The 27,135-nt window shown below is 39.3% G+C and overlaps 3 protein-coding genes across 5 annotated transcripts in view; 2 read left to right on the forward strand and 1 right to left on the reverse strand.

Annotated features, from left to right (window-relative positions):
* Window positions 1-7,788, reverse strand: part of zfyve28 (zinc finger, FYVE domain containing 28) — a 28,193-nt gene extending 20,405 nt beyond the window's left edge. For all 3 annotated transcript variants that reach the window (XM_049596492.1, XM_049596491.1, XM_049596490.1), the window contains exon 1: window positions 7,423-7,788. In XM_049596492.1, coding sequence (XP_049452449.1) covers window positions 7,423-7,458 — 36 coding nt within the window. In that variant the 5' untranslated portion in view covers window positions 7,459-7,788. The remainder of the gene's footprint in view (window positions 1-7,422) is intronic.
* A 2,745-nt stretch (window positions 7,789-10,533) lies between these two features.
* Window positions 10,534-18,912, forward strand: cfap99 (cilia and flagella associated protein 99). Its single transcript, XM_049597136.1, has 16 exons — window positions 10,534-10,578; window positions 10,751-10,885; window positions 12,684-12,828; window positions 12,920-13,014; window positions 13,105-13,211; window positions 13,290-13,467; window positions 13,620-13,700; window positions 14,715-14,783; window positions 14,951-15,037; window positions 15,149-15,237; window positions 16,231-16,435; window positions 16,602-16,743; window positions 16,827-16,978; window positions 17,186-17,391; window positions 17,498-17,690; window positions 17,831-18,912. The coding sequence occupies exons 2-16, from the start codon at window positions 10,772-10,774 to the stop codon at window positions 17,936-17,938; spliced, it is 1,971 nt and encodes a 656-aa protein (XP_049453093.1). The 5' UTR covers window positions 10,534-10,578; window positions 10,751-10,771; the 3' UTR covers window positions 17,939-18,912.
* A 693-nt stretch (window positions 18,913-19,605) lies between these two features.
* si:dkey-21a6.5 (tumor necrosis factor receptor superfamily member 9) lies at window positions 19,606-27,084 on the forward strand. Its single transcript, XM_049597132.1, has 9 exons — window positions 19,606-19,801; window positions 21,813-21,986; window positions 22,122-22,260; window positions 22,368-22,456; window positions 22,736-22,799; window positions 24,276-24,364; window positions 24,473-24,585; window positions 24,678-24,834; window positions 26,394-27,084. The coding sequence occupies exons 1-9, from the start codon at window positions 19,744-19,746 to the stop codon at window positions 26,549-26,551; spliced, it is 1,041 nt and encodes a 346-aa protein (XP_049453089.1). The 5' UTR covers window positions 19,606-19,743; the 3' UTR covers window positions 26,552-27,084.
* The last annotated feature ends 51 nt before the right edge of the window (window positions 27,085-27,135 follow it).

Below are 27,135 nucleotides of genomic sequence, written 5' to 3' on the forward strand. Positions count from 1 at the left end.
TCTCCCTGGTACCCTTAAATCTCACTCTTCTTCCACAGCTATTTTCTTTCAATCATCGCTTCCCCACACCTTGGACAGTGGGCTCTGATTCCCCAATCCTGCAATGAATTTAAAAAGGCCTTCAATCGCCTGGGCTGTCTCGATCTGCACTAGGGTCAGCTCTCTAAATCCCGGCAGCTGACACCAAATCAATTACCGCATGGCTGGTGGGTAAGCAGAATGGGACGTCTACAAAGAACTCCAGAAACAAGGCTAAATATGAAGCCGTGCTGGCCACTGCTCAGCAGTTTGCCAGTCATCCCTCTTCCATCAACTCCGTGCCAACAGTGCAGAATCAACTTTGCAAAGACAAGCCTCTAATCGCTTCACCTGCTCTCAATTCTCCCACCTGCACGTCTGCAATATTCACAAACAAACCAGGGTAGTGATAAATGACAAGTGAAGGGCAAACTAGAAGCTGAGGTAAATCACGTAACCAACAGCAGAACCTTCTACAACCAGACAGGGCAAAAGAGTACAAGCAACCAAATATCTGTCAAGTACTGCTAAATATTTTCATTGGTGGCACTGGTGAGCCTGACATTTGGCAGGTCTGTCTGCTTGTGTAGCATTTTTTCCCACCCACATTCTGCCAAGATCCGCCTCTACTCTGCATCTGATTGGCTCTGACTCAAATATTCTTCTTTGCTGAATGTGGGTGGGGGAAAAAACTGCACCTTGTACTCCTTCTTGAGTGACATCACAACTTCTTAACATACCAGTAGTTCAAGATAAGGAGAACTACTGACCCTACCCATAACACCTGTTCCAAGCCCTGAAAGGCCCATGATTCACCAGTTGTTGAGAACTGTGACAAAACATGTTTAAAGAAGAAGAGTCATGCTCTGATGGAAATATACATGAGAGGTATTCATCTACAGTTTTATATTTTTGTACAAGATTATTTATTAATTGGGAAAAAGCACCTAAATTTACTTATAGTAATTTAAAGTTTAAGTATAAACTGAGTTAATGGGTATTTAAAGAGGAGCAGTGCAAAGGATTAGGTTATTTTCAAGTCATAAAATTGTGAAAAATGCCCATGTCTGATGCCCATGATGTCTTCAAATCACTTATTTTGTCTGACAAACAGTCCAAAATAAAAGGATATTCAAATTACAATTAACAAAAGAAGCAGGAAATGCTGACATTTAATATGCTTGGACATTTTCGGTTGATTAACCAACAGAAACGATCTGCACAGATAATGAAAACTTGCCAATTAGTTTTCTGTCGTTTTGGAAATTGTTTCAGCTCTAAGTGGTAGGTAGATAAATCTATGTTGTTGTTTTTGTTAGATGTTTACAATCCAAAAAAAACAACAACTAAATTTCAAATGTATTTAAAAGTTAATCATCAACTGAATTTATGGGTTATCAATTTAAAGGCAATGTACACCTAAAATATGTCTTGGTGCTTGTTTTCAATCGAACTGTCGCAGATTTTTAAAAACCAAATAGGAAAAAAAAATCCATGACCCTGCCTCCACCTCCACACCTTCTAGTTGTTTTTTTAATTCGACATATAGAGCTATTACTACTGTTTTAACCATGTGTCATAACCACCTCTTCATAGATGAACATTTCTTTTCAAAGTCAAATTCAACTGCTGCATTTTAAGTAGGGCCCACACAGCTGGCAGCAGAAGGAAAACTGGCTCCTGAGTGGATGGTAAGTACAAAAAAAAAAGTGTTGCTTTGTCAAAAACATCAGCTGTCAACATGTCGAGTTTTCTTTCTGACAGTGAAGATAGACATCTCGAAGGCATCTTTTATGGTGGCGTGACAATGATTTATGACCATGATAAATACTTACATGCCTCATTGTGTTTTATTAACATGATTTCGCAACATTGGTTTGATGAGATTTTACCTTGAACTATTGAATACATATCAGTTAAACATTTATTTTGAGCTGAAATAAATAGGCCAACAACAACTGTAATGATTGATACATTTCCAAGTATTTTTTTAAAAACACAAATCCAAAAACGATAAATATTTGCTGGGTTTTTTTGTTTGGTCTTCTAGGATAGCAAATTGAATACATTGAGTTTTGGACTGCTGCTCTACGAAAAGAAGACATTTGAATGTGCCAGCTTGGACTTTAGGGAACTGTGATGGGCATTTTCATCAATTTTGTGGCTGACAATGATTAATTATTTGATCAATCAAGAAATGAATCGACAGGTTGATAATGGAAATAATGATTGGCCCTAATTAGGGCTGTAAATACAGTCTTATTGGATTGGTGTGCATTATACTGCACATGCTTTGTTACTGTGTACACTACCAGTATGGATTTAATGAAACTAGATATTATACTTTCACTGTAATACAACAGTGGCAAAAGACAGTTAAATCTAATGCTTTTTGAAACACCTTTTAACCAAATTTTGGACCATTTTTTGAGCGAATCATGTTTTACTTATTCAAGTATCACAAGTAAGCATTGCAGGTAGGAAGTACGTACAGGTGTTATGTATGAATATGGTTATTAGAGTGAGTTAAGCTGATCTACATTTTGAGCAAGTATGAAGTAAAATGACAATATCATACTTCTTTTAAGATTTGTAACATCAGAAATGTGGACTTTTACATAGAAAGACTTCACTTATTTTCGCAAAAATAAATGAAAATTTGTGTAAATGAAACTAGATAAAATGTTTGTAGCAGTTAAGACCTCACACAGTCAAGTTTAAGACTATTAAATGACTTTTAAGGCGTTATACAATTGAATTTAAGAAATTTTAAGACTTTATAAGGACCTGCAGACCCCCTGTGAAATTGCTTTCTTATTTTATCATATATGAAAGATAAAGGTTCGTAACAAGAATGTTACACACAAATATTATTATTCAAATCCTGAGGAAATTAGCTTTTGAAGCTATATATTCATGCTACACTAAATGAATAAATTAATGTGTTTGTTAATACTTCTGACATAAAATCACGTGAAAAAACAAAACAAAACTGGAACTGGTCAAATAAATAAAAAAGGTGTATTTACAAAGTTACACTAAAAACTACTTATAAATTAAAGCACTTTTCTTATGGCCAAGCCTGTTAAGATGACCATTTTATCTGATTATATTCTTCTAAAATTGAGGTCGCAAAAATCAGCGACCTGTCAGATGTTTGATCACCTTATCACAGTAGTCAGGAATGATTGGCACTATCATGTTCATACACTTGTGAACAGGCTCCATTGTTACACACTGATATGTGTTTGACATTTCGATAAGGAGGAGCGCAGAAAGTATCAGCTACCCATGCACTACACAGTCCGGTGGGGAGAGGGGAAGGAGTGAGAGGCAAATTAGTAGCATTCTGTAGATGGAGGTGAGAGCACCCGGCCTGGTGCGAGCTGTGAGCCCGTCACACTGACAGATGAGGTGGTGTGGAGCTGAAGGTCAGCTCCTGAATGCCTGATGGAATAACAACCACGAGAGGAACACAGGCTCCAGAGGAAGTGTACAGCTTTAGCCTCCTGACATCTCTCTCTCTAGCCACCAGTCACTTCGTAAGTTTGCAGCTGATGAATGAGAGGTAAAGAGACAGTGGCCATTTTGGCTGCTCAGAAACCTGAGCCAGGTCTTCTCTTTGTTTGGGACTGTGGGGATGTGTGCTGAGGCAGATTTTTATGAATACTTCTCCCCAGAGTTCACCCTTTCCAAAGCCTCTTAACCAATGTAAAACTTTTCCCTGCAGAATGTTCAGTCAAAGTTCGACTAATGAGCAGCCACACAATACCTAAAGCAAGCGGTAAGATTTCCTTTGTAGATATTTGGGGGAATAAAGCTTCACTATTCACACAAAAACCAGCTAAACCAGTTCACAGGCTCCGTAGGAATGTGGAAAATATCCTTACTTTGGGTGGGCTGACAATTAAAGCGTTTCCCCTACAGCCTTACAGAAGAGCAGGACAATCCACTCTTAGACATTCATCTTTTTCTCCAGAAGTTGGCACTTTGATGACAGAGTCAGGCACAACAGACAGGTACATTATGTCCTGCACAGAGCCGCACACCACTCTCCAATACACTGGGAAGGGATTGTGTAGCAGGGGCAAAAGAAAGTCCTCCTCAGTGGGACTTATCTGGTGAGGTAAAGAGCAGCCCTGGAAATATCAATAGCTGCGCTTCAGTCAAGGGAACATGCTGATTCAACACTTTTCTGTCTCCAGGAGAACATAGTTCAATAATAAACGGCTTACTGTTGATGCAAAATGACAATGCTCTGCGGTGTTCAACTATAAATGCCAGAATATGTGGGTTGGGCACAGATTTTAATTACCCCAGAAATATTTTCTCTCTGTGCAAAAGAGACTTGGTGTAGCTGTAGCTGCTGTTCAAGAGAGAGAGCATAAAGTGATCTGAACGCTCCTTACATTACTGTTGTCTTTTCATACTGATTGGCATAATTACAGAGGCTCTTAGCGCCTTTCTCTTCACTCCTTTGAGGCAGAACTGATCATTTAAAACCCACAGACTTATGTGTAATTCTCTTAATTCCTACCATGGCTCTGATTTGGCAGAAAAGGCACTGATGTAATAGCTCAGCACTTCAGAGTCAGGAGTCATTCATGAATGTGACAATACTCTGGTGAACCCTGACACTTAGGCCTAACCTCAACAATGAACCGCCGAAATGCTGTGACAGCAAACATGGTCACACAAAGAAAAGAGGAGTGACGCAGGTGTGTGTGTGCGGTGAGGAGCAGGTGGATAATATATAATCACAGGCATTTCATTTTATCCCAGTCTGACATTACTGTTGCAAAACTCCCAATTACTGCTACTGTTTGACATTGAAACGCAGTTGTCTTCTACTATCAGAGAGACTGACTTGTCAATTTAGACAGGCTATTAGAAATACATGCTGGCAAGCCTTTTAAAGGTCCACTGCAGAGGATTTAGAGGGATGTCTAGGCAGTAATACAATATACTGAAATAAATATGGTTTCTTTAGTGTACAAACACCTGAAAATAAGAATCACTGTGTTTTCAAAAATGAGCCATTTATATCTACATAGGTATGGGATCCTTGTCCATGGAGTCTACCATGTTACACCGCCATGTTTCTACAGTAACCTCTGCGTGTAATTTAGCTCTCGGTAAAAACCTCCTGCACGACTGGACCTTAGTTATCAGAGAAAAAAGTTGAGCTCACGTTAGCAGGTGCCGGGCTAGCTGCCTGTCTGTGATGAGCCGAACAGCCTTAGAGAATTGTGAAACAGCTTTATTCCATGTTTTTACCAGTTTTATTCACCTGGTCTGTTTGTTTTGGAGAGTTAGAGACCTCTGCGAATAATTCTGCTCCCTGTAAAAACCTACTGAACAATCAACACTGAGGGAATTCTAACCGGGAGAAGTTTCAGATGGCTGCAATCTGCAATCCCACTACTAGATGCCACTAAATCCCCCTAAAAATAAAGCTAACACAATTTAATTTTCTAAGCCAAGAAACACAACAATACATCACAGTCACCAATTTGTTTAAGAGGCCGTCTGTGTTACATTTTCTTCTGCTTCTATCAATACAAAAATCAGCTTTTGAGACTAATCTACAGCAGTTATGATACATGATGAGCTTTTATGTGCCGCTCTTATGCCAATATACTAAAAGAATGCATTAATAAACACTGGTGTGTGGACTGAAGAAGATGACTTTACACCTTCAGCCTCTTTATCAAAAGTCAAGATTTTTAATTGAGTACAAAAAGTTGGAGAAATTCAACATTTTTAAATTTCCATAATGTTTTTATATAAATGCTCCACTGTTGATAATAATAATAACCTTTTGTACACCCTCCTCCAGAAGAGGCTGCATTAAAATACTGTGTAGTACAAGTGGTGTGCGTCATTTCCCAAAAGTGGTTTTCAATAGAATATTTGCTCAGTCTCACCAGTAAACAGAAAACTTTTCGTAAAGCATATGAATAATTGGGGCGGGGAAATGATGAGTACATACATGCTGGAAACCCACGTCAAACATCACAACATGCAAAGCTCTGTCAGAATTCTCAAGAAGTCCATTAGGGTAGGAGTTCCTCAATCCAACTTAGGCACAAAATCTCTGACTGTTTACTGCTTGAGTGAAATGCCGTATGATGATACAGCATTAAAAAGTACACTGAAGCTTTGTGTGTGTGCAAGTCATCACATCAAGTGGCGTGCTTTACAATTCCTCCTCCTAAAACCTGAAAGTTACAAGAATTCCCTCCCTGGAGAAATATTCACCTCCACTCAAACTAAAAAAGTGCTGCAGCTGGCATATATTAAACTGTTCATTTAACAAGGCGATCAAGCCTTCAATACTTCCTCTGCTGTGTCAGGCATGTTTCCACACTCTGAGCTTGATTTAAAGAATCACAGCACATCCATTATGAGCTCACCCCAGAGGTGATGATTTTGCCTGCAAATGACGTGTCCCGGGCCTGAGCGGCGTTTGATTTGTTTCGCTTTTAACAACAATTCATCCAGTTTGGAGTGATGTCTATGATCAGCAAACAAAGCAAACCCATTCAGATGCAACGGAGCTGAAACAATTAGACATTTATTTAAACATTTAGAGAAAAAACTAAACATTTTTGATCATCAATTAGTCATTTTTCAAGCTTGAATGCCAAACATTTTACCCAGTTTCAGCTTCACGGCTGAGAGGGTTTTCTTTGTCTGATGTGATGGTAAATTTGATATATTTGTGCTGTGGACTGTTTCCAGACAAAACAAGCAATGATAATACCTCAATTTAGGCATTTGTTTTTACTGTTTATACCTAATAAATAATAAAATAACTAAGAATATAACCTGCAAACTAATAGATAATGAAAACAATAATTGCTCGCAGCCCTAAAATGCTATAAACTATTTACTTTTCTATCAAAATGCCACTTCTTATTTTGTAAAATGACATTATCACTATTTATAGTATTACTGTTTTATTATTACTTTATAATAACTGCTGCTATTGTTGTTGCTACTATACCATTATGGTTTTACAATGAATTTTTGACTTTAATACCAAAAGAAAATCACTTCAACAATGTCTAAAATTAATGACAATGCCATCTGAAGGCAGCAGTCAGCATAATTCAGTGTACATTATTAGGCTGTAACATTGTTAGCCCTGCATAGCGCTTGAAAACAAAAGCATCATCATCATCAACAACAACAACAACAACAACAACAAAGGGATAGGTGCTGGTTAACACAGTGTAACATCAGGAGCACAGGCTAACGTTAGCAGATGTGTGGCACTGTATGAAGTGATCAGTCTCGCGAGCCACACTGCTCGGCTGTTGTGCTAGCTATCTCCAAAGCTAAGCATAAAAAATGACTGACTGCGGAGCTGACACAGCGTGAGGGTGCAAGATAACTTACCTTGGGCTTATACAGCCACTTTCGGAAGCGGTTCATCGTTACCTCGCCACCTTCCTTTGTCACCAACCCCTCCTCTCCTCTCCTGTACCTGTATGTCTGACACTATCAGCGGAGGGCTGCTAAGCTAGCTCGGGCTGCTGGGTTCCCAAACGCTAAATGTACCAAACACAATGTACGGTAAGTTGTCCTGAACGTTACAACGCGGCTGTGGAAGCGCATAAAGGAGATGTTCGACAACAACGACTTATTTCCATCTTCCCTGAATCTCGAGGTTGGCTGCCTGTCTCCCCCGCCCGGCCACTTTCCAAGTCCCGACGATACAGACGAGCGGAGCACCGACGGCTCTGCTGTTCTCTGCCCCTCTAACGTTACTTGATGACAGTCACGTTGACAACATTCACCTCCCACTTTCCCAGGAAATGATGCCTTCATGTGCTGCTCCCAAATACAGTGCTCCCCACCGCTCCTGGTCAGACAGATCATAGGCTACAAAACAGACCATGTAAACATTACAGGGGGACTGCTTATTTCTTAAAGATCCCCTTCATGTGTGATTTTTAATAAAACAAATGCTCGAATTTTATTATTCGTGTCTGTTATGATTAATCCACAAAAAAAAACTGAATTACCTACAATGCTGGGGAGTAACTAGTCAGGGTGACGTCAGGTAATTTAGGACACTTTTTGGTAGATTACCAAGTAAAAAAAAAACACCTGAAACTCTAAGTACTACATTGAGTAAGCTTTATAACTTGTTATAGCTCTCTGCTATATTTCTATGAATAAAATTTAATAGAAACTCTGGACTTTCAAACATATCAAGAAACCCCACATGTTCAGGCACAATGTGTGACAGTCATGTTTGTTTTTCAACTGGTCAAATCTAATTACAAGCCCAGTTATTAATCCATTAAACCACTAATATAACCTGTGTCTATTCATTAAAATCTATTTTTTCTTCCATGCTTTCCCTGTTCTTTTGCTCTCTGTTTCCTTTGTGATAGTTTGTCTACACTCACTCAAAACCCTTTATCATGAAGTGTGTTGTGAAAATGTTTTGGTTATAAGTCAAACGTTTAATAAAATGCAACATCTTACAACCATTTTCTGATGTTATATCCTTATTGCTGCAGTACTCTCAACATCAAAATGAGAAAATCAACATCATGCCATATGGATTACCCTGCAAGACGAATGAAAATAATTAATTTAAAGCAAATTTTGTAAAAATGTGTGAAAAAAAAAAATTGTAATAACGTGTTTGGTGACTGGCTGCTACTATGTAAAGAGCTCAAGATAAAAAAAAAAAATACCTTATTTGTCCCATTTTACCTGATCTCCCAAATTATCTGACTTCATCCTATATGTAACTGGTTGCATGCAATTAAATTATAAAATAAATGTAATTGTAGTCTGTTTCAGTTAATGTGAATAAAATTGTTATTAAATTACAGTTACTCATCAAATTGTCAGTGATTACAAATGTGTTACATCTGCAAAAATTATATTTTTAGTAAAGTACTTTTATCTACAATATAATATTTATTCTGTTGCCTTGCATCTTTCCACCGTGCATAAGTGCCTTCTTTTGGCAAAACCTATTTCTGGACATTTTTCAGCATTATTGCATAGTTTAAAACATTTGTTATGCAAGTAATCAAATGTAATAAGTCACATAACTTTGATGAAGTACTTAAAATAGTTACATTAGGCTACTTATTACATTTCAAAAGCAACCATCCCAATGCTTATTACAAATAAATATTTCTTAAAATTACACCGAGACCAACTTCTCCTTCATTGAATAACCTAGATTCTGTGAATATTTTTAATTTCAAAAGTTTGACCACTGGACATGAGATGTCTCGTACATACCTGCTGTATCTTTTACGTAAGTTACCACATCAAATTGCAAATTAGACCCTTGAAGCAAATTTGTGATTTGCACTATTGAGCTTTATAAATTAAGATGACGTGACTCGACCATGATTGGCTTCCAAACTAGTTGTGTTGTCATAAAATCATGCTTTCATATGCACGTCTTGGATTAAGGTTTGAGGTCAGCACAGATAAACTTTCAGATAAATATGAAAACAAAGTCTGCACAGTTAAGGTCAGGAATACAAAGTAACAGAGAGCAAAACAGATTTATGAGCAGCGTGTGACTTAGATTCAAGTTGCGTAGAGTTACATTGCATCAGAGATGTTTGCTGAGTTGGACAAGGAAACAGGAGGTGGCAAAATAATCTCAACTCAAGGTCCACTCGCTTGTTCTGGAGCCTTCAAAATATCACACAGTGTTCATCAGCAGACAGTTGATAGCTGAGTTTGCTTTCAGCAGGAATGACACTGTTAAAGTTAAAATTAATTCTTCTCATCCATGTTGTCTTAGATTTAATTTTGAGTGTTTATTCTTACAGCTCAGTCTGTGGCAAATCACTGTTAAAAATGGAAGACCAAAATATTGAACCTATTTATATTTCCAAACTACATTTGTGACCATAGAGTGACAACCCAGTGACTTTGATTACATGCTCACGAAAATCAGTTTATGATAATCAGATTATGGCAGGATATCAGATAACGCATTGTGAGACTATAAAACCCCAAGTTTGCATGTGATCTGTTCCGTAATCAGCTTTTCCACACAAACCCCTTAAAAACCCTGATGTGAAGTTAGTCACTTCTCCCGTCAACATGTATTTGTGTTGTTGCTGTCTTAATCTGGATCTAATTACCAGCATGTATTTCCTCTGTCTTTGTTGTATTTATCACGTTGATGTGCTCGTTGCAACATTTCCCACGGCACATGAAGGCAGCGCAAGGCTCGCACAGACGTCACAATATGCTACGTCATATTTATTGTTATGGCAGCCAACAAAGGATCAGGATGTCACACTGTTAATCTGCATCCGAGGGATTAAAACCATGAGTGTTGTTTATACGTTGAACAAAACAACCCTGTAATAAAAGCACCTCTCATTAATACAAATAAGAGTTGATGATTGTTGTTTTTGTAAGCGACATCTCATTTAATATTGTGTGTTTAAGCTGGGTTACGTTTCTGTTTACGCCTGTGTGTTGCTAAGCAACGACTGTACATGGCAACAGTTCGCGCTGAAAACAAACCGCTCCGCGACTTTCTATGACTCTACAGTATGTATCTTTTAATAGAAACCTCTCTGGTCTGTCTCAGGTAGAAGTAAAATGTGACTTTTTACACAATCCATAGGCTGTACGTGAGGAGTGAGGACAAGTACTGCACTGTGTTTCTGTGGGCTTTTCTGCCAGCAAAGATCTTTTCACCACAGTTATCAATCTCCACCAGCTTTCTGCAGATCGATATAAAATGGCATCAAGCTATGGATCACTTGCCAAGGAGGCCAGTATGCTGCTCGATCAATTCAGCACTGGCAGACAGAGTTTGGATGACTTCATTGAGGAGGCTTCAAAGCACCTGCAGGTTGGTGGAGTCAGAGCAGGGCCCTGATGCAGCTTGTTGCATAGGTGTAGATTTCAGGGGGGACGCAGGGAGACACGTTCCCCTAAATATTTAGAACAACTTTTATTTTAAAATTAAAGACATTTATAACATAAATTGTTGCAGAAAAGGCACAAAATGGTGCATAAAAATTCACCAGATTGCAGAACATTAAAGGTCAAGTGTGTAAAATTTAGAGTGATATACTGGCAGAAATTGAATGTAAGTATAATCAGCTGAAAATAAGAATCAGTGTGTATTCGTTACCTTAGAATGAGCCATTATATCTTGATAGGGAGCAGGTTCTCATCCATGGAGTCTGCAATGTTGCACCACCATGTTTCTACAGTAGCCCAGAACAGACAAACCAAACACAAACAGATAGGGCCATTTTGTTTTGTGTTGTGTCGGACTATGTTTTTACAGGTTTGAAACAGCATGTAGCAACTACTATCAATGAAAAAAGCCACTAAGAGGCTGAGTAGGCTCTTTATTATGAATCATTCAATAAAGTCCATGCTTAAGTCCAAAGTTGCGATTTATGATGCTTTATTAAACAAACAGCTGAGATAACTTAAGCAAATTTAGATAAAACAAAATATTACTGATGTGATAACGTGATTGTGTCATTACATTATGTGATAACAGTCAACAGCAAATATCGGAGCCACCCTCTTTGTCTGAAAGCCGCCACCCCAGTGAACAAATAGGTAAAATAATGTGAAACCACACCCACACCTGTGCCAATTACTGCCACAAGTGAAAGTGATTAAAAGAATGTTTGCAGCTTAACAAATGATGAATGACAGAGGTTACATACACATTCTGGCTACTACACAGCAGGTCTGTTTGTTTTGGAGAGGAAGACATTATCTGTGGATAATTCAGCTCGCAGTAAAAACCTCATGAACATCTGGATCTTAGGTTGTCAGAGAAAATAGGTGAGCTCATATTAGCAGGTGCTGGGCTAGCAGGCCATCTGTGACAGCCAAACAGAGTCAAAGAAACACTGTTCTGTAACGTGAAACTGCTTTATTCAGTGTTTTTACTGTTTTAAATCACCGGATCCGTTCATGGATGTATTACTGAATGGGTCTACCAGACACAAGCCCAGGGACCCAGAGTTTCAGTCGGGCCCACAGGCCATCACCTGCAAAATGTCACTTAGATTAATACACACTGAATAGGAGGAGACTCAAAATGATCACATGAAGGTAAAAAGGAACTGCAAAGAGACAAAAAATAACTACAAAAGGGGCAAAACAACCACAACGAGACAAAAAATGACCCAAAAAAAGACCCAAAATGACCTCAAAGAGACACAAATGACTGCAAAGAGACGCAAAACTACCACAGGGAGGCACACAATTACCACACAAAAAACCCCCACTAAAAAGTCCATGTGTCTTGCTTCTGTGTAGGATAGGTGGTGGGGCCTTTTGCATATATGTGCCCAGGGATTGGTTCTCATATAATCTGCGTGTGGGCCATTTGTTTTGGAGAGCAAGAGACCTCTGCAGATATTTCGGCACACAGTGAAAATCTCCTGAACTATGAACACTTAAATTATCTTAACTAGGAGATCTCACTTGACACATGGGAGAAGTGTCAGCTTTTTGCAGTGTGCAGTCCTCACCACTAGATGCCACTAAATCCTTCACACTGGACCTTTAAGTGTTTTCTTGCAGAGGACACCCAAACTCATAGACTATGTGTCTCCTGAAACATTGAGATGAAACCTACGCCCTTGCCTGAATGTCTCATTTACTATTTGTTTCAGAACATGGATACTCTGCATAAGAAATTCATACTTGATGTCGTTTCTGGATGCGTTGAGCACAAAAAGTTACTGGACCTAGTGATCAATGTGTTCTATGGCCAGAACTGGAAATGCCTATCTAGAGGTGATCGCAGCCAGTTTGTCAGTAAGTTAATAAACTAAAACTTCTATGTTCTAATCCAAATTTTGACTCAAGATTGCCACTGATGTGTTTATAATGCTGTGTTGTTCTTCAGTTATCTGTTACCTCGCCACATTTTGTCTTGATGACCTTGGACTTCAGCATTTTAGCAGCATTGTCAAATCTCTGGACATCAAGAAGATGCACACAGTAAGAAACTCTGATCACAGTGGTGTTGTTTCATTGGAAATAACCAGCAAACAATAGCTTCATTAATGTGTCCTCTGTGTTTGGCTGTAGTTCCTGACTTTCTTCTTCACAAACCTCACCACGTGGATACAAGATGAATGGAATAGTATCTATGACGCTGCCTTTGTGAAGGAACACTTGATCAGCCCTCTGCTAAGGTGAGAAAAGTAGTTTTGTTTTTAGGAAATCCTTTTTTTTTTCCAAAGGCAAGGAATAAAAGCATATGTGTCCTTTAGATGGCGCCCTGAGATGGATATTCTTATGGACCAGCTTGCTGCCAAAATATCTCGTGGGAGTCAGGTGAAGAAAGCTCCCATCAAAACCACGAAGCCCCAGGAGTTCTCTCTGACCAAACCTAAACCTCGACCTCTGCCCGTGCCTGAGCTCATTCCACTGCAGGAAAAATCAAAACCAGTCAGTCCTATTACAGTCATATACAATATTTCCTTCAAACATTGTCACACAGTTAGTTTCTGTATGTCTCCTATAGGCTACAGACAAGACGGGTCATTAAGCTGTATATTGTGTTGAGGCTGTGACTGACTCACTTTGTCTTTGTTTTATAGGTACCAAATAGCACATACAAGGCTCCAAAAGAGATGCAGATGATAGAGGAGATCAAACAAAAGAACCATCAAAAGACTGAGGTACAATATCTGCTTTTACCATTATCATCAAAAAAGGCGATCACTCCTAAAAGGCAAAATACAGTCTGTTATATTAATGTAATATAAAAGAAAACAAGATTGACAAAAAGAGTAGATGTAGATTAACAGCTGACATATACACAGTTAGATCAAACACAGAGAAACCAACATATACAATACAGAGGCAGAGAGCTCTGTGTCTGACAACAGGTATAAATCAAGTGTGGACTGGTGTAGTATAGTATTTGTATAGTACACAGTGTTCATACTAATTATATTCAGCATCATACCTGCGTTTGGCAATGTTGCTGTTTCTGTGAAGTAACTCTCCATTAGTCAGTCACTGTACAGTAGGAAATGGCACTTCAGAATGAAAGCTCTGTGCTGGAAATTCACTGTACTCCAGAATAAAGTGTTTTTTGGGAACAACTGCTCTAAAAATCAAGGAATACTTATTGTGGTCATATTTAAAGATTTGAATATTGTACAAAATATGGCCACTCAACACCTTCAACACAAAAAATCTTCTATCTTAAAACCATATTGGTGGAACCCTTTTGCCAAGTCACTGCCACAAATCTAATATGTAAATAGTTTATGAATAGTTTGGTCTGGTGACGCCAGCGTTACCACACAGGGGTGGAAATGTATGGAAAAATGCACACTCACTGACAGTGAGTAGTTGGTCTGACTGAATGTGGAAAAACTGAGACATGTTGTTGAAACTGTAGGCCTACTTATTTTTCTGAAGATATCTTAGGCGGTTTATGATCTGTTTTGTAAATGGATTAACATTTTCAGAACGAACCAAAGAAAAGAGAATCATCTGGAGGTGTTTTTATTAATAGGTTATTATGCAACGTCTTTACTGGTCGATTCCACGTGAGATCAAATTGGTCTGTAACAAATGAGTTTGACACCCCTGGCCTATATTACTATCATATTAATATCAGCAGCACTTACACAAGCTTTACATGCCTCTGTAATGACATCCCTATTTGTTTTTCACCATAGGAACTGCTCTATGAGGCAAATGTGAAACAGTTCAGATGTGCAAACCCACAGAAGTCTGAACACACTAAGGTAGGGGCTGTTCTCTGTGCTTTACATAGATTTCCAAAGTAATATGCTTAATTCATGTCCAAGCTTACTTACATAAAAATGTAGATCAAATGAGAAACCTTAACAACTGAGTGAACCAGTGGACAGTTCAAAGTTACATTTCTGTTGAACCATCATTTGCATTGCAGAGAGTGATGTCTCAGATTAAAGAGGACTTGGATTCAAAACTCAAATTCAGCTCATGTCATTCTTCTGGACGTCCCTCCAGTAAAAAGGTGAGATCTAATTATCATTTCACCTGCTTCAGCTGGTCAGTCTTCACTACGACAGAGATGAATATCAAGATGTAATACCCACTGGCATGTGTTTTTTTCGGATTCTGTTAGAAGGACAGCTGGCCCATCAAGCTCAACAGTGCAGCCATCTTGAGGCAGGGGGCACTGTACAACCGTCAGGTGGAGGAGGAGCTGCAAAGGTACAGCACTGCCAATACTTGACCTATTTTTAGTGATTTCAGAGAGAACTATTGTATACTTTACATTGCTTATTACTCATTTATTTGTAAGTGCTGGTAACTAGTTACTTTACAGATGAATTCAACTTTCATGGATCTTAAAAAATATGATGTTCTGTTTTAAACTTACCCAGACCCAGACAAAATTATTAAACATAAGCTCCACTTCAGCCAGCTAAAATCCTGCTTTAGCATGAATGTGTGAATAATAATAATATAATGATATAATATAAATAGTATTCAGTCACAGGAGACAATTTTCTGCATCAAAGACGTTTGATTCTGTAAATATATTTCCCTGATTACACTTACATACTTCTTTTTAAAGGTCCAGTGTGTGGAAAATAGGGGGATATATTGGCAGAAATTACACATAAAATTTGAGTATGTGTCAGCCACCGTAGCTAGCAGCCCCTACATGACGAGCTGATTGGCGTCAGAAAAACAATAATTTTTTATGTGAAACTGCTTTATTCAGAATTTTTTTCTGGTTTAAATCACATGGTCCATTTGTTTTGGAGAAAAAGAGACCTCTGCAAGTAATTTAGCTCGTGGTAAAAACCTCATGAACAATGAGGACATGGGAGAAGATTCAGCTGATTGCAGTCTGCAGTCCTCACCACTAGATGCCACTAAATCCTACACACTGTTCCTTTACATAACATTTTCAAGGCAGGGCTTTTACTTGTAGTGAAGTATTTCTATAGTGTGGAATAAGTACTTTTACATACGTAAAGGATCTGTTTGCTTCCTTCATCACTGCCCTTTTAGTAGGATTATACATCTCAGCATCATCACTGATGGATGCTTTGTGTCTTGTTGCGAAGTTGTGGATATGTTGTTCTAATGTCTCTATTGCAAAAAAGACCTTGATCTCAATTAGACTCCTTACATCAAAAAAGCTCAAGGGGACTATTTACAGCGTGGAGTCATTCCTTTGTGTTTGTGACCCAGAATAGAGCGTTTGGTGGAGGGGACACGTGAGCCCTCGTCCTTCCTCCAGTGGCAAAAGGAGATGCGTGAGAAGGACCTTCAGGAGGAGCTGGCCAAGATTGAGCGCAGGCGTCTTGAAGGACGCATCAGTTACGAGGAGGCAGCTATAGCCCGCACACGGCTGAAGGAATGCAACCAGAAGACTGCTCAGCAGAAGAAAGCAGAGGTGGGTGAACATCCCTCGACAACTGATAAGAGAAAGCATTATAAAAGATTACACAGCGCTTTAAAACGTGTAACAAGACTTGAAAAAAGTATGTCTGTTCTTTATACACCTTGAAAGAAGTGATTTTACAGGGATTTACTTTCTTTATGGTTTCTGTTTCTTGCAGACAGCTCAGCTGATGCGGAGATATGCGGAAAAAAGGTTACAGGAGGAAAAAGAAATGAGAGACTTGGTGCAACAAGTGGCAGACGGACACAAGAACTCAAAGACAGCTAAAGAGAAATTACAGAAACTCAAGCAAAACATAGGTGCGCCTTCTTGTTTGACATCGCTTGATCACTTTTTTCATGGTTGTCTTTTCATTCTCAACAATTGTATGCAAATTCCACAGTGAAAGAAGTGTCAGAGCAAAGTCGAGAGCTCCTTCGTCAAGCACTAGAGGAAGCACAAGCAGAGCTCAGCAGGAAATTTGAGATCATCCGAGAAATCCACGCCATTGAATCGCTTCCTCACGTTACAGTCAGGAATTTTGATGACACAGAGGTGAGTGAAGGCAAGCGTGATGCCATCTAACCAGGGACATGATACAAAAGTCTGGACAGTGTATGGACTGCATCCATAGCATTAGGGCCCTGTATACTACACACACATACACATATATACACACAGCTCTATGCCCTTGAATCTATCATCTGACTTACTTTCACACACTTCTTGTGTCATCATGGTTAATTTGTTGTCCCATGTCAGACTGCAGGCCACGAGCTGCTGGGAGAGATGTCCCTGGTGGAGCTGAAGGAGCGGCTGGCCCTCCTGAGGGAGGCGCAGCAAACAGAGCAGCAGGAGAAACGGGAGCAGATCCTAGAGGAGAAGCAGAACAAGAGGCAGCTGCTGTCGGAGCAGCTGGACACCATCACCCTCCACACGAGAGCGCTGGCACAGGCTGCAGCCATCAGGTTAGGAAAATGTTCCGCTTTGCCTTGATTATGGTAGCAGAGAAATGTGGGGCTGAAGCAGATACATACACAAGCACGCACTGAAGACAGTTTTGGCATATCGCAGGAGAGAGGAGAGGAAAGCCAGGCTGGGTTTTCGGCAGGCGGCATCTCAGGATGAGACAGTTTTGGCTCTGCAGAAGAAGCTCGAAGAGAAACAACAAGAGCGCCAAAAACTGAAGCAAATTGAAAGCAAGAGGGCCAAAACCTCCGAGCAGGCGGCAGCACACACTGTTAGAAACACAGGGACGCACAACAAAGTGAGTATGAAATCCAAAACAAAGAGGAACTGACTCCTCTCAGTCAGTAAGTTGAAAGCCGTGTCTGTGTTTGTTAGTGTTGGGATTTTTCATGCTTGAAGCAGTAATAATATTTGTCTCTCTCTTTCTTTCACTGCCAGAAAAGCCTGACGCAGAAAAGCTGGGAGGAATTGGAGCTGAGCTTAGAGCGTCATATCCAGAAGAACGCTCCTTATGTTGTTTCTCACACAGAGACACTCAAGACATAAATATGAGCAACATGCTCCACAGGCCTGTGAATGTTTCATTTTAGATCAGAAAGATGATTAGTTGTATTTGCTGCGAGAAATGTGTGGGATGATTAGCTTTTCCCCTGTTGTTATGCTCTTAATTTGACACATTTTGCATTAGCATTGCTGGAGAAAACGTCTGGTTGCCACTATGATTTATCACCACAAATGAACAAATTGTTATTATTGAATTCCATCTGAGTGATCATCTAGGGTTGTTTATAATTGTGTTCATTGTTGTGTGTGTGAGACATGAAAGGGGAAGTGAACCTTCCAACATATGACTGATAACTAAAATTTCCCTTCCCCAAAACAATGTTGTTATTTTGTGCCTTGTATGTTTTGGTAACAAGTTACTGTAAAATGTCAGTCATGATTACTCATTAGTCATCATCCAGGTCATGCACCAAAGGAGAACTAAGGCGAGTATGACACAGAAATGTGACCGCAAATCTTTATAATTGGTATTTTACAATGTAATATTTCTATCTATCCATCTACCTACCCACCTATCCACCCCCTTCCTCCCCATCCATCCATCCATCTTCCTACATATCTTTCCATTTATCCATCCCCCTACCTATCCATCTATCAGTCCACCTACCTACCTATCCATCTACCTAACTACCCATCTATCCATCTACCCACCTATCTATCCATCTACCTGCCTATCCATCTATCATCTACCTACCTATCTATCCATCTACCTACCTAACTATCCATCTATCCATCTACCTATCCATCTACCTACCTATCTATCCATCTATCTAAATACCCATCTATCCATCTACCCACCTATCTATCCATCTACCTACCTATCCATCTATCATCTACCTACCTATCTATCCATCTACCTACCTATCCATCTATTCATCTACCTACCTTTCCATCTATTTATCTATCTACCTATCTATCCATCTACCTACCTATCCATCTATTCATCTACCTACCTACCTATCTATCCATCTACCTACCTATCCATCTATTCATCTACCTACCTACCTATCTATCCATCTACCTACCTATCCATCTATCCATCTACCTACCTATCCATCTACCTACATATCTATCCATCTACCTTCCTATCTATCAAAGCACACAATATACAATCACCAATATACTGTTAAGCATCTACATATGCATATGTGCTGTATATAGAAACACTCAGTCCCATTACAGAAGACACTGATGCAACAACTAAACATCTGTGTAAGAGAAAGGAAAAATAAATACCAATTAAAAGAAATAGCATGACAGAGTAATAATAAATAACAATTCATATAATAATTAATAATAATAATAATAATAATAATAATAATAATAATAATAATTATTATTATTATTATTATTATTATTATTATTATCATCATCATCATCATCATCATCATTATCATCATTATGTTATAAAATATGTTACACAGTTATTATAATTTTTAAGCACTCTTTCCAGATCAATTTTCTATTTTTACAAATTAAAAGGTTTAACTAATAGTTAACTAATAGATTTTAATCACTGACATAACCAGACAAAAGGGGAATGGCGCCCCTGCTGGTTCTTCCTTGTAATAACACGATATCTGTCTGAATCCGACCCATTTTTCCTCAGTTTTTTCCCTGCAAAGCAAAATCACATGATGTGTATTTGTCATATGACACTGATGAGAGGACCGATCCCACTGCGAGCGAGCGTCACTGACGTCTGCTGTAAAAACAAAGGCAGCTCGGGCACTTGTCAGGGATGAGATGCTGTAGGCTGACATTGTCTGGAGGTACTGCTCGATAATATGTGGAGGATGGACTGCCGGGGAGCTCTGCCTGCCATATGCGCCGCTTGTTTCATAGGTAAGCTTGACTCTCTATCGACTGTAACTGTTGTAAGCCTATTACAGAAGGCACTGTGGGTCTATTATAGACATTGTCGAAATGTAACAGATACATATGTTGTAGGCTAGTTCACCAATTAAAATGGGAATAGCATATTATAAGTTATTATAAAGCGTGTAAACAAGGCATAAAGACACAGATACATGGAATAAGTTATACTTCTAAAGTTCATCAGTTGGGAATTTTTACCTTTAAACTTCAAAAGTTCATAACAAACTTTCACTTCATGAAAAATGGCCACTGTGCTGACTTACTGTGCCTCTATAGTGGAATTAATGCTGATGTTAATTATGATACCTTACTGTGGTATTACTATAACCTCTCTGTAGGGACTTCATCATTTAGCTGACATTTGAGTCTGATCCTGCCAAACTTTCAGCATTACAGCATCTCTTTCTGCCAGTTCAACAGAGGCTCCTGTCTAAAAGTTTGAGAGAAAAAATATTGCCAACCCAGAGCAGCAGAGAAATCACATGACCCCCTCTCTGAATAATTGCATTTCATGAGGAGGATGGCTCCTATTCAAGAAAGCACTTAAGCATATGGCTAATGTGATTACTACCACAATATGGCCTCTGTTTTGCTGATGTGCTTATACCTGTTGCCCTCGCTTTCTCGGTGGCAGATAAAGTTGAACAGTACACTTAAGATTCTGGGGAATGATTTAAGATGTCATGATAATGCTCTTTTATTTTATATGAGGAGAACCACTCATCTGCTTTCTCATATTTTGGTTGTGTTTTCGAGGCTGGGTCCATGTTCAGTGCATGCCTGAGATGGAGCAAGATGAATTTATGGTGAAGCTACTTAGATCAACTATTTCTACTACTTCTAAAGACAGCTACTATAAATGTATTTATTTATTTAACCCATTTTTACCAGGTAAGTCCCATTTAGAGGGAGACCTGGCCAAGACAGCCAAACAAGAACACAATAAAAACATAAAACACATACAGTAACATGTAGAAATATAAGAACATCTACGCACTGCTTTAAAGTCAGCCAGAGAGACCAATTCACATAGTTTCAACTCTTTTTGAAGGTTATTCCAAGTGAGAGGAGCAGAGCACACAAAGTTTTTAATGCCTGAAAATATCAATAAGGATATAAATGCAATTTCTACATAACAAATCTTCCCAAAACTAAATCTGCAAGCATTTGGACATCACAACAGCTACATTTTTTAATGGTATTTGTATGTTTAGTGTGTGAACATGTGAGCAGGAAACAATACAAACAGAGCATGAGACTGAGCCAGAAAAACTTTGGAAGCAAGAGATTGTAGTTACTATTTAAAATAAGGTTGCTAATGTAGTTGTTACATGAACAAAATAGGATATGTTCTTTTTGAGTGGTTTTATAAATGTAAGAAATTATTAGGGGTGAAAATATGAAGGGAAACCTCCCTGAGGCAAATAACCCTAGGTCCCAGAAAGGCTCAGGCCAGCCCTGTTAATCCTATTTAATATTTCACTTTTTTTTTGCTTCTACTGCTGTATTAAATGTTGGGGATTATACAACAAAAACCACACAGAGATTTGCATGACCTTTGCAACAGGTCAGCTGCTGGTCAAATTAATAATTCTACTCCTTTTACTTTAGTTATGACATATACACAGTGGTGGATGAAATACTCAGATACTCTCTGTGTGTACTACTGTAATTAGTTGCATTCCACCACTGCAAGGAAACAACTTTCTTCCAGGTGTTAGTTGTGCATTTAATGCCTCTGTTAGATACCTGACAATAGAAAGATGAGACAAAATGGAGACAGATGGAGATGGATTCAAATCAGGGACGTTGCAGCCCCTGATTAAGCCCTTAAACCCCAAGACTGCTAGCACAACTGCAATCGTTATTTATTCATGAACAGTTTAAGGTAAATGAAAAGGTTGAGGTTGCTTTGCGGCCCTGTGTCAGTCCACCGTCAAAGGTCAGATGTGAAACATCTAGTGCCCCTCTCTTCCAGGCATTGTGGTGAGCCAGACCACACTCACTCCTGCTGTGACCAACACCACTCTCATCGAGAATGTGACCGTTTTGACTATAACTCCCGTGATCCTCAGCAGCACGACCCCGGGCTGCTCTGCATTCAACATTTCTACTTGTGAGCCCTGTGCACCGGGATCGCAGTACGACAACAGTGAGTCAGCGGCTACGTCATCTGACACGAAGCCACCATTTTATGATAACTCCTAAATTCTAACTGCTTTTGCAGCAATTAAAACAGTAAGGATGGAAAATCATTTTTAGGAAATGCTTTGCTATTGCTCCTCAGACACCCTGCTGTGTACGTGCTGCTCTGACCCAGGGCTGTGTCTATTTCCTGGAGCCTGCCTGCCATGCAATAAGGGTTTCTATCAGCCACTAGCAGGACAGCAGCAGTGTCTGCCCTGCAACCGTGGCTTCTACACAAAGTAAGGACACAGATTAGTGCCAACAAATTCTTTCACGTCTAATAGTTTTGACTACTTTACTGTGTACTCCTCCGGTCAATGTCTCATGTATTTAAACTTATGCACAGCTTCACTGGAAGTCCACTATGTCGCCCTTGCCCTCCTGGATCCTTCAGCAATAACACTGGTGGAGAAAGCTGCACAAGTTGTTCACCAGGTGTGTTTATTTAGCTAAAGACAAAAACTTGTAGCACTGTTGTAAATCAGTAATTAGTGATATGCATACAGACAAAAACAGCAGTATGCTTGTAGCCAGAAATTAGACTTTGACATTTAAAATGTCTTTACAAGCTTGCAAATAAATAGATTATCTATCTATAAAGTTGCATGATTTCTGATTTACATGCAATGACCTCAACACAGTTTCATATAATCGAAAACTCAAGAGAAAACTCAAATCACATGTGTTGAGTTATTTTCTGTCTGCTGCTTTCAGGTTTCTTTTCATCGCAGCAGAGCTCCACTTCATGTGCACCATGTGCACTTGGAAGTTTTTGCAAGTAAGTTGCACTTGAATGTCGTTTCTGTGTCTTGTTCTTTTGTTGTTGGTAACCATGACCTCAAAATCAGTGCAGAACAGTTGTAAATATCTCTGTGTTTGGATAATCACTTATCTAACAACCAAATCCAACATCACATGATTTCATCCCATGGTTCTGTTTGGCAGCACAGATACACACACACACACACACACACACACACACACACACACACACAAGACCAGTTACACAGTCGCTGCTTTGATTAATCAGCAGAGAGTATGAAAATGAAAGTGGCATGTGTGATCATGTCGCAGAGCATATGAATGCGGCTTATAGAACTGGACTTGGAAATATGAGATGGTCGTTTCAGAAGCAAGATGACCATGATCAATGCCCTGATAGGGGTTAAGGTCTCCCAGGGGGATCTTTGAGGCGTCTTGATCAAAGCATGGAAGAGGAATGAAAGGACAACAGTTGCTTTGAGCTCCTTCCACTTATTTGAGCCCATACACCCTGTAAAGGAGACTGATACTGGCCTCGTGTAATTGGGATCTCATTCAGAGGTTGTAAGGAGGATTCGTTGGTGCCACATGAACTTCACCTTTAAAGGAAAAACTTAACAACCCCAAATGATCATTTGTAAATCAATTACCCACCCTACGTTAAATTGAATTAGCGCAGAAAACTTATGGCATGCCTTTGAGGAACGAAGAATCCAAAAGCGGAGAAAATTCCTGTTGAATTGAGGTAAAAGGGGTCCACGTTTAACTGCAGCATAACAAAACATCTGTTTACAAACTCTTGCACAACTCACTGAGTATAATCCAAGTCTCATTTATCCAATTGTAGCTCAGTTCTTTCCAAACAGACAGCCCCTTTTGTTAGGGAACTGAACTAAAAGGGAAATTTGTCTATGCTGTCTTCAAAGCCAGACCTTACTGACAAAAACAGTTATTTGACCATGCTGAAAACAGGAGCTGCTGGTCTACCACTGCCTGAAGTCATTCAGCCAACTGAATAAATGAGACTTAGATTATACTGTGTGAGTTTTAGATTTTTTATTCGCCAGAGGCATGCATGGAAAGCGTTTCTCCACAAATTTAAGATAACACAGGGTGAGTAATTGATATACAAATGATCATTTTGGGGGGGGGGTATTCCTTTAACGCTCTGCTCTTTACTCTGACAGTCATATTCAATCTTTAGTTTCAGTAAGTACCCAAGCAACTTTACTTGTACACACATCTGAAACACTGAGAACTGTTTACAACTGCTCACTCCAATGATTTCCATCCTAATGCGGCAGTGTTTTTACGAGTGGTAATGATGTGTCAGTGTGCACTGTGAAACCAAGCTGCAACAACAGCTCTAAACTAAATCAGCTCCGACATACCTCAAAAATGCCTCCAGGCTTCTTGTGGCAGCCATGAAATTCATGAATTCATAGTCGTTTGTCCATTTACAGTCACAAACAAGTATCTCTCTGTCTGACAGCTCCTCTGGTTGTAGCCAGTGCCAGATGTGTCCCGGAGGAACAGAAGCTCTGCAGACAGCCGCTAAAGGCTGCACACAGTGTCGGCCAGGTAATCCACATCATGCAAATGTAATACGTAATGTTTATGAGTGCTGCAGCTCATAATAGAGAAGGGGAAGCATGAATATCCATCCAGGTGATATCTGGGTTTGAACAGGTATGCATAAGGCTCCCCATCAGACTACGTGTCAGATCTGTGGCAGTGGTTACTTCCAGATCCACTGGGGCCAGGAGAGCTGTGATGTATGCCCAGAGAATCACTACTGCCCTGTGAGTCCTGCACCCTCCACGCTCTGACCAGCAACAGAAAATTAATCTTTATGTGTTCGATAAATATGTTTGGTGACATGTTGTTCTCTCAGAGTCCAGACGTGAACCCCATTCAGTGTCCCGGCGATGCGTTTTGTCCAGAGGGCAGCTTATCTCCAAGCTACTGCATGGAGACTTTCTTCCGCAAAGATGGGGACACTTGTGAACTGGCTCCGGTCACTATTGCTCTTTTAGTTATTGGAGGAGGGGGTAAGTCACAACTACCTCTCCACTATGTTTTCTTGATGTTTCAGAGCTTCTTCTTCTTGCATTTCTGTTCACTGTGTGACAGGCACTGGACTCACAGCTATGCTTTTCAAACTGATTACCTCTTAAGTTGACAAGCTTCAAGCTGCAATGTCATACATTAATATAATCTGATTACACACAGAACAGTTTCTGTAAGTACTATAAGCTAGTGTTTGATATAGTGATGGTACATAGCTCCCTTTGGATAACGTTAGACACACCCGTTTCCTGTTGCTTGAAGGGTCAGAGCTTGTTTTTTCCATTTGTAAAAGGAAATGAGCAAAGATGAGACAAACTAAACGTGCAGTCGAACTTCAGAAAACGCTGTGCTACTTTCCACTTAACTCAACTCAAGAATTTATTTGCTAATTATGACAAAATGTCACACAAATGTCAAATGAAGTGACAACATTTTATATCCACAAGGTCAAAGGTCAGCTTTACCATGATGTCATAATGTTCTGCAACACTTTTCTGACCTTCTCAGCATCATGACTGGGGAACAAAAGCTGAGACATTTGGTCAGATACTAAATTGGTGACACTAATCTTTGGTGTCCATTTTGAAATTGTGTTGATTGTATAAATCTCTGTGCTGCTGGATTGAAGTCTTTGCTACAACATCCATATTTGAAACACTGTCAAGTGCCATGGCTACATACTGTTTACATGCTTCAGTAAATCATCAGCAGCTCAGCTTCAACTAGTGCAGAATGCTGCAGCTCGTATTTTATCTGGGACAAATCGTAGGTTACATATCACCCCAAGTCTCGCCGCCCTATATTGGCTGCCACTTTACTTCAGAATTGATTTTTTGATTCTTTTAATAACTTTTAAAGCTCAACGTGCTTTAGCCCTCGGTTATATAGCTGAGCTTCTGACCACCTGTGCTCCAAGTTGTGACCTGAGATCCTCAAGCCTACCCTCACTAGTTGTTCCTAGATTGAGGTTGGTAACTAAAGGTGATCAGGCCTTTGCCATCAAGGCCTGAGGAGATTAGACTGGCAAGAACATTACCTGTTTTTAAATCACTGCTTCAAACATGTTTTGATAGGAAAGCTTTTAATGCCTGATTTGTACATTTTGACTTTTGTGTTTTATTTCCTTTTGTTCTATTTTTGCCTCTGTACATACTTTTTTCCTCAGCTCTTAACATTTTTAAATATGTTATTATTGTTGTTTTATTTTCATGCACTTTGTGAGGCACTTTGTAACCTTGTTTAGAGAAGTGGCCATTTTATTTCTTTATTGTAATTTTATTAGTCTGTACTTAAATGGACAAAATGGATTTCTTACTGCAGATTTTCTATATTAAGTAAGCATTGTCCTGGAAACGTAGTCTATGCGTTTTCTTTTTGCACACTGAAAATAGATTGTCCTCTCACACTGAGACACTTCATGCACAAACAGGACATAATGTCATAAAATAAGATGCTCACATTATAAAACACTGTTTGTGTGTGTGGTAATAAGCCCTACTGTAGATGGACATTTCCTGTAACATTCTCTGTCTTTCCTCAGTGGCCCTACTCTTCATCATTTTAATGGTCCTACGTCGACGGAGAGACACTGATGGAGAGCTGACCATAGCCCGAGCTCCATTACTACGCAAAGAGCGACCTCAGGGTCGATACTACGGGATCCCTTGTGATGCAGAACCTGTATATGCTGGCTGGTGAACCAAAGGACCTCAGCTCAGCTTTCCTTGGTGCTTGGTTGGACAAAACCCACTGAAGTCTTTTCTGACTGAAGTCTTTTTCTGATGGTGAAACACTGGAATACTGCCTTAAGAATACTTTTGACAACCCACCAGCTTTTTTATGTGGTACATTTGAATATGTTATTGAGAAGCAGAAGTTTGTGAATTCCTGTAGTTTGGCACTGTTACAGTCGTTTCATTCAGAGACAAACACGCTCCTTTTGTAAACGAGATTATTGGATTATGAGAGGTATGCTGGAACGGTGAAAACGAGATGTGTGCCTTGACCTGGTGGGAACCTCTCCGTCTTATGAAAAGCACTTTTTTTTACAGAGGTAATTGATTTACTTTGCACTTACGTGTTGGTAGACTTAACTCATATAGTGACACAGTCAACTGTGGTTGGTGCCTTGTGTTTTTTAATGCATCTCATTACAGTACATTGTATTGTCTGTAGTTTCACTGATACATTTGCTCAATGTTTTTCATCTGCTTTTTTTAAGGTTATATTTGTATGTTTAAAAGGAAAATAAAGATGATTAACTTGAACCTAATTTTTAGCCC

This window comes from Epinephelus fuscoguttatus, linkage group LG14 (genome assembly GCF_011397635.1).
Source record: "Epinephelus fuscoguttatus linkage group LG14, E.fuscoguttatus.final_Chr_v1".
Taxonomy (NCBI): domain Eukaryota; kingdom Metazoa; phylum Chordata; class Actinopteri; order Perciformes; family Serranidae; genus Epinephelus; species Epinephelus fuscoguttatus.

What these genes read in the sequence shown, in the direction of transcription:
- cfap99 (XM_049597136.1), top strand. Translation starts at nt 10,772, where the DNA reads ATGGCATCAAGCTATGGATCACTTGCCAAGGAGGCCAGTATGCTGCTC. An exon ending in AGAACCATCAAAAGACTGAG is followed by an intron (nt 13,701 to 14,714) that starts GTACAATATCTG and finishes TTTTCACCATAG; the next exon opens with GAACTGCTCTATGAGGCAAA. An exon ending in CTCAGCAGAAGAAAGCAGAG is followed by an intron (nt 16,436 to 16,601) that starts GTGGGTGAACAT and finishes TGTTTCTTGCAG; the next exon opens with ACAGCTCAGCTGATGCGGAG.
- si:dkey-21a6.5 (XM_049597132.1), top strand. Translation starts at nt 19,744, where the DNA reads ATGTGGAGGATGGACTGCCGGGGAGCTCTGCCTGCCATATGCGCCGCT. An exon ending in GCACTTGGAAGTTTTTGCAA is followed by an intron (nt 22,800 to 24,275) that starts GTAAGTTGCACT and finishes TCTGTCTGACAG; the next exon opens with CTCCTCTGGTTGTAGCCAGT. An exon ending in CAGAGAATCACTACTGCCCT is followed by an intron (nt 24,586 to 24,677) that starts GTGAGTCCTGCA and finishes TTGTTCTCTCAG; the next exon opens with AGTCCAGACGTGAACCCCAT.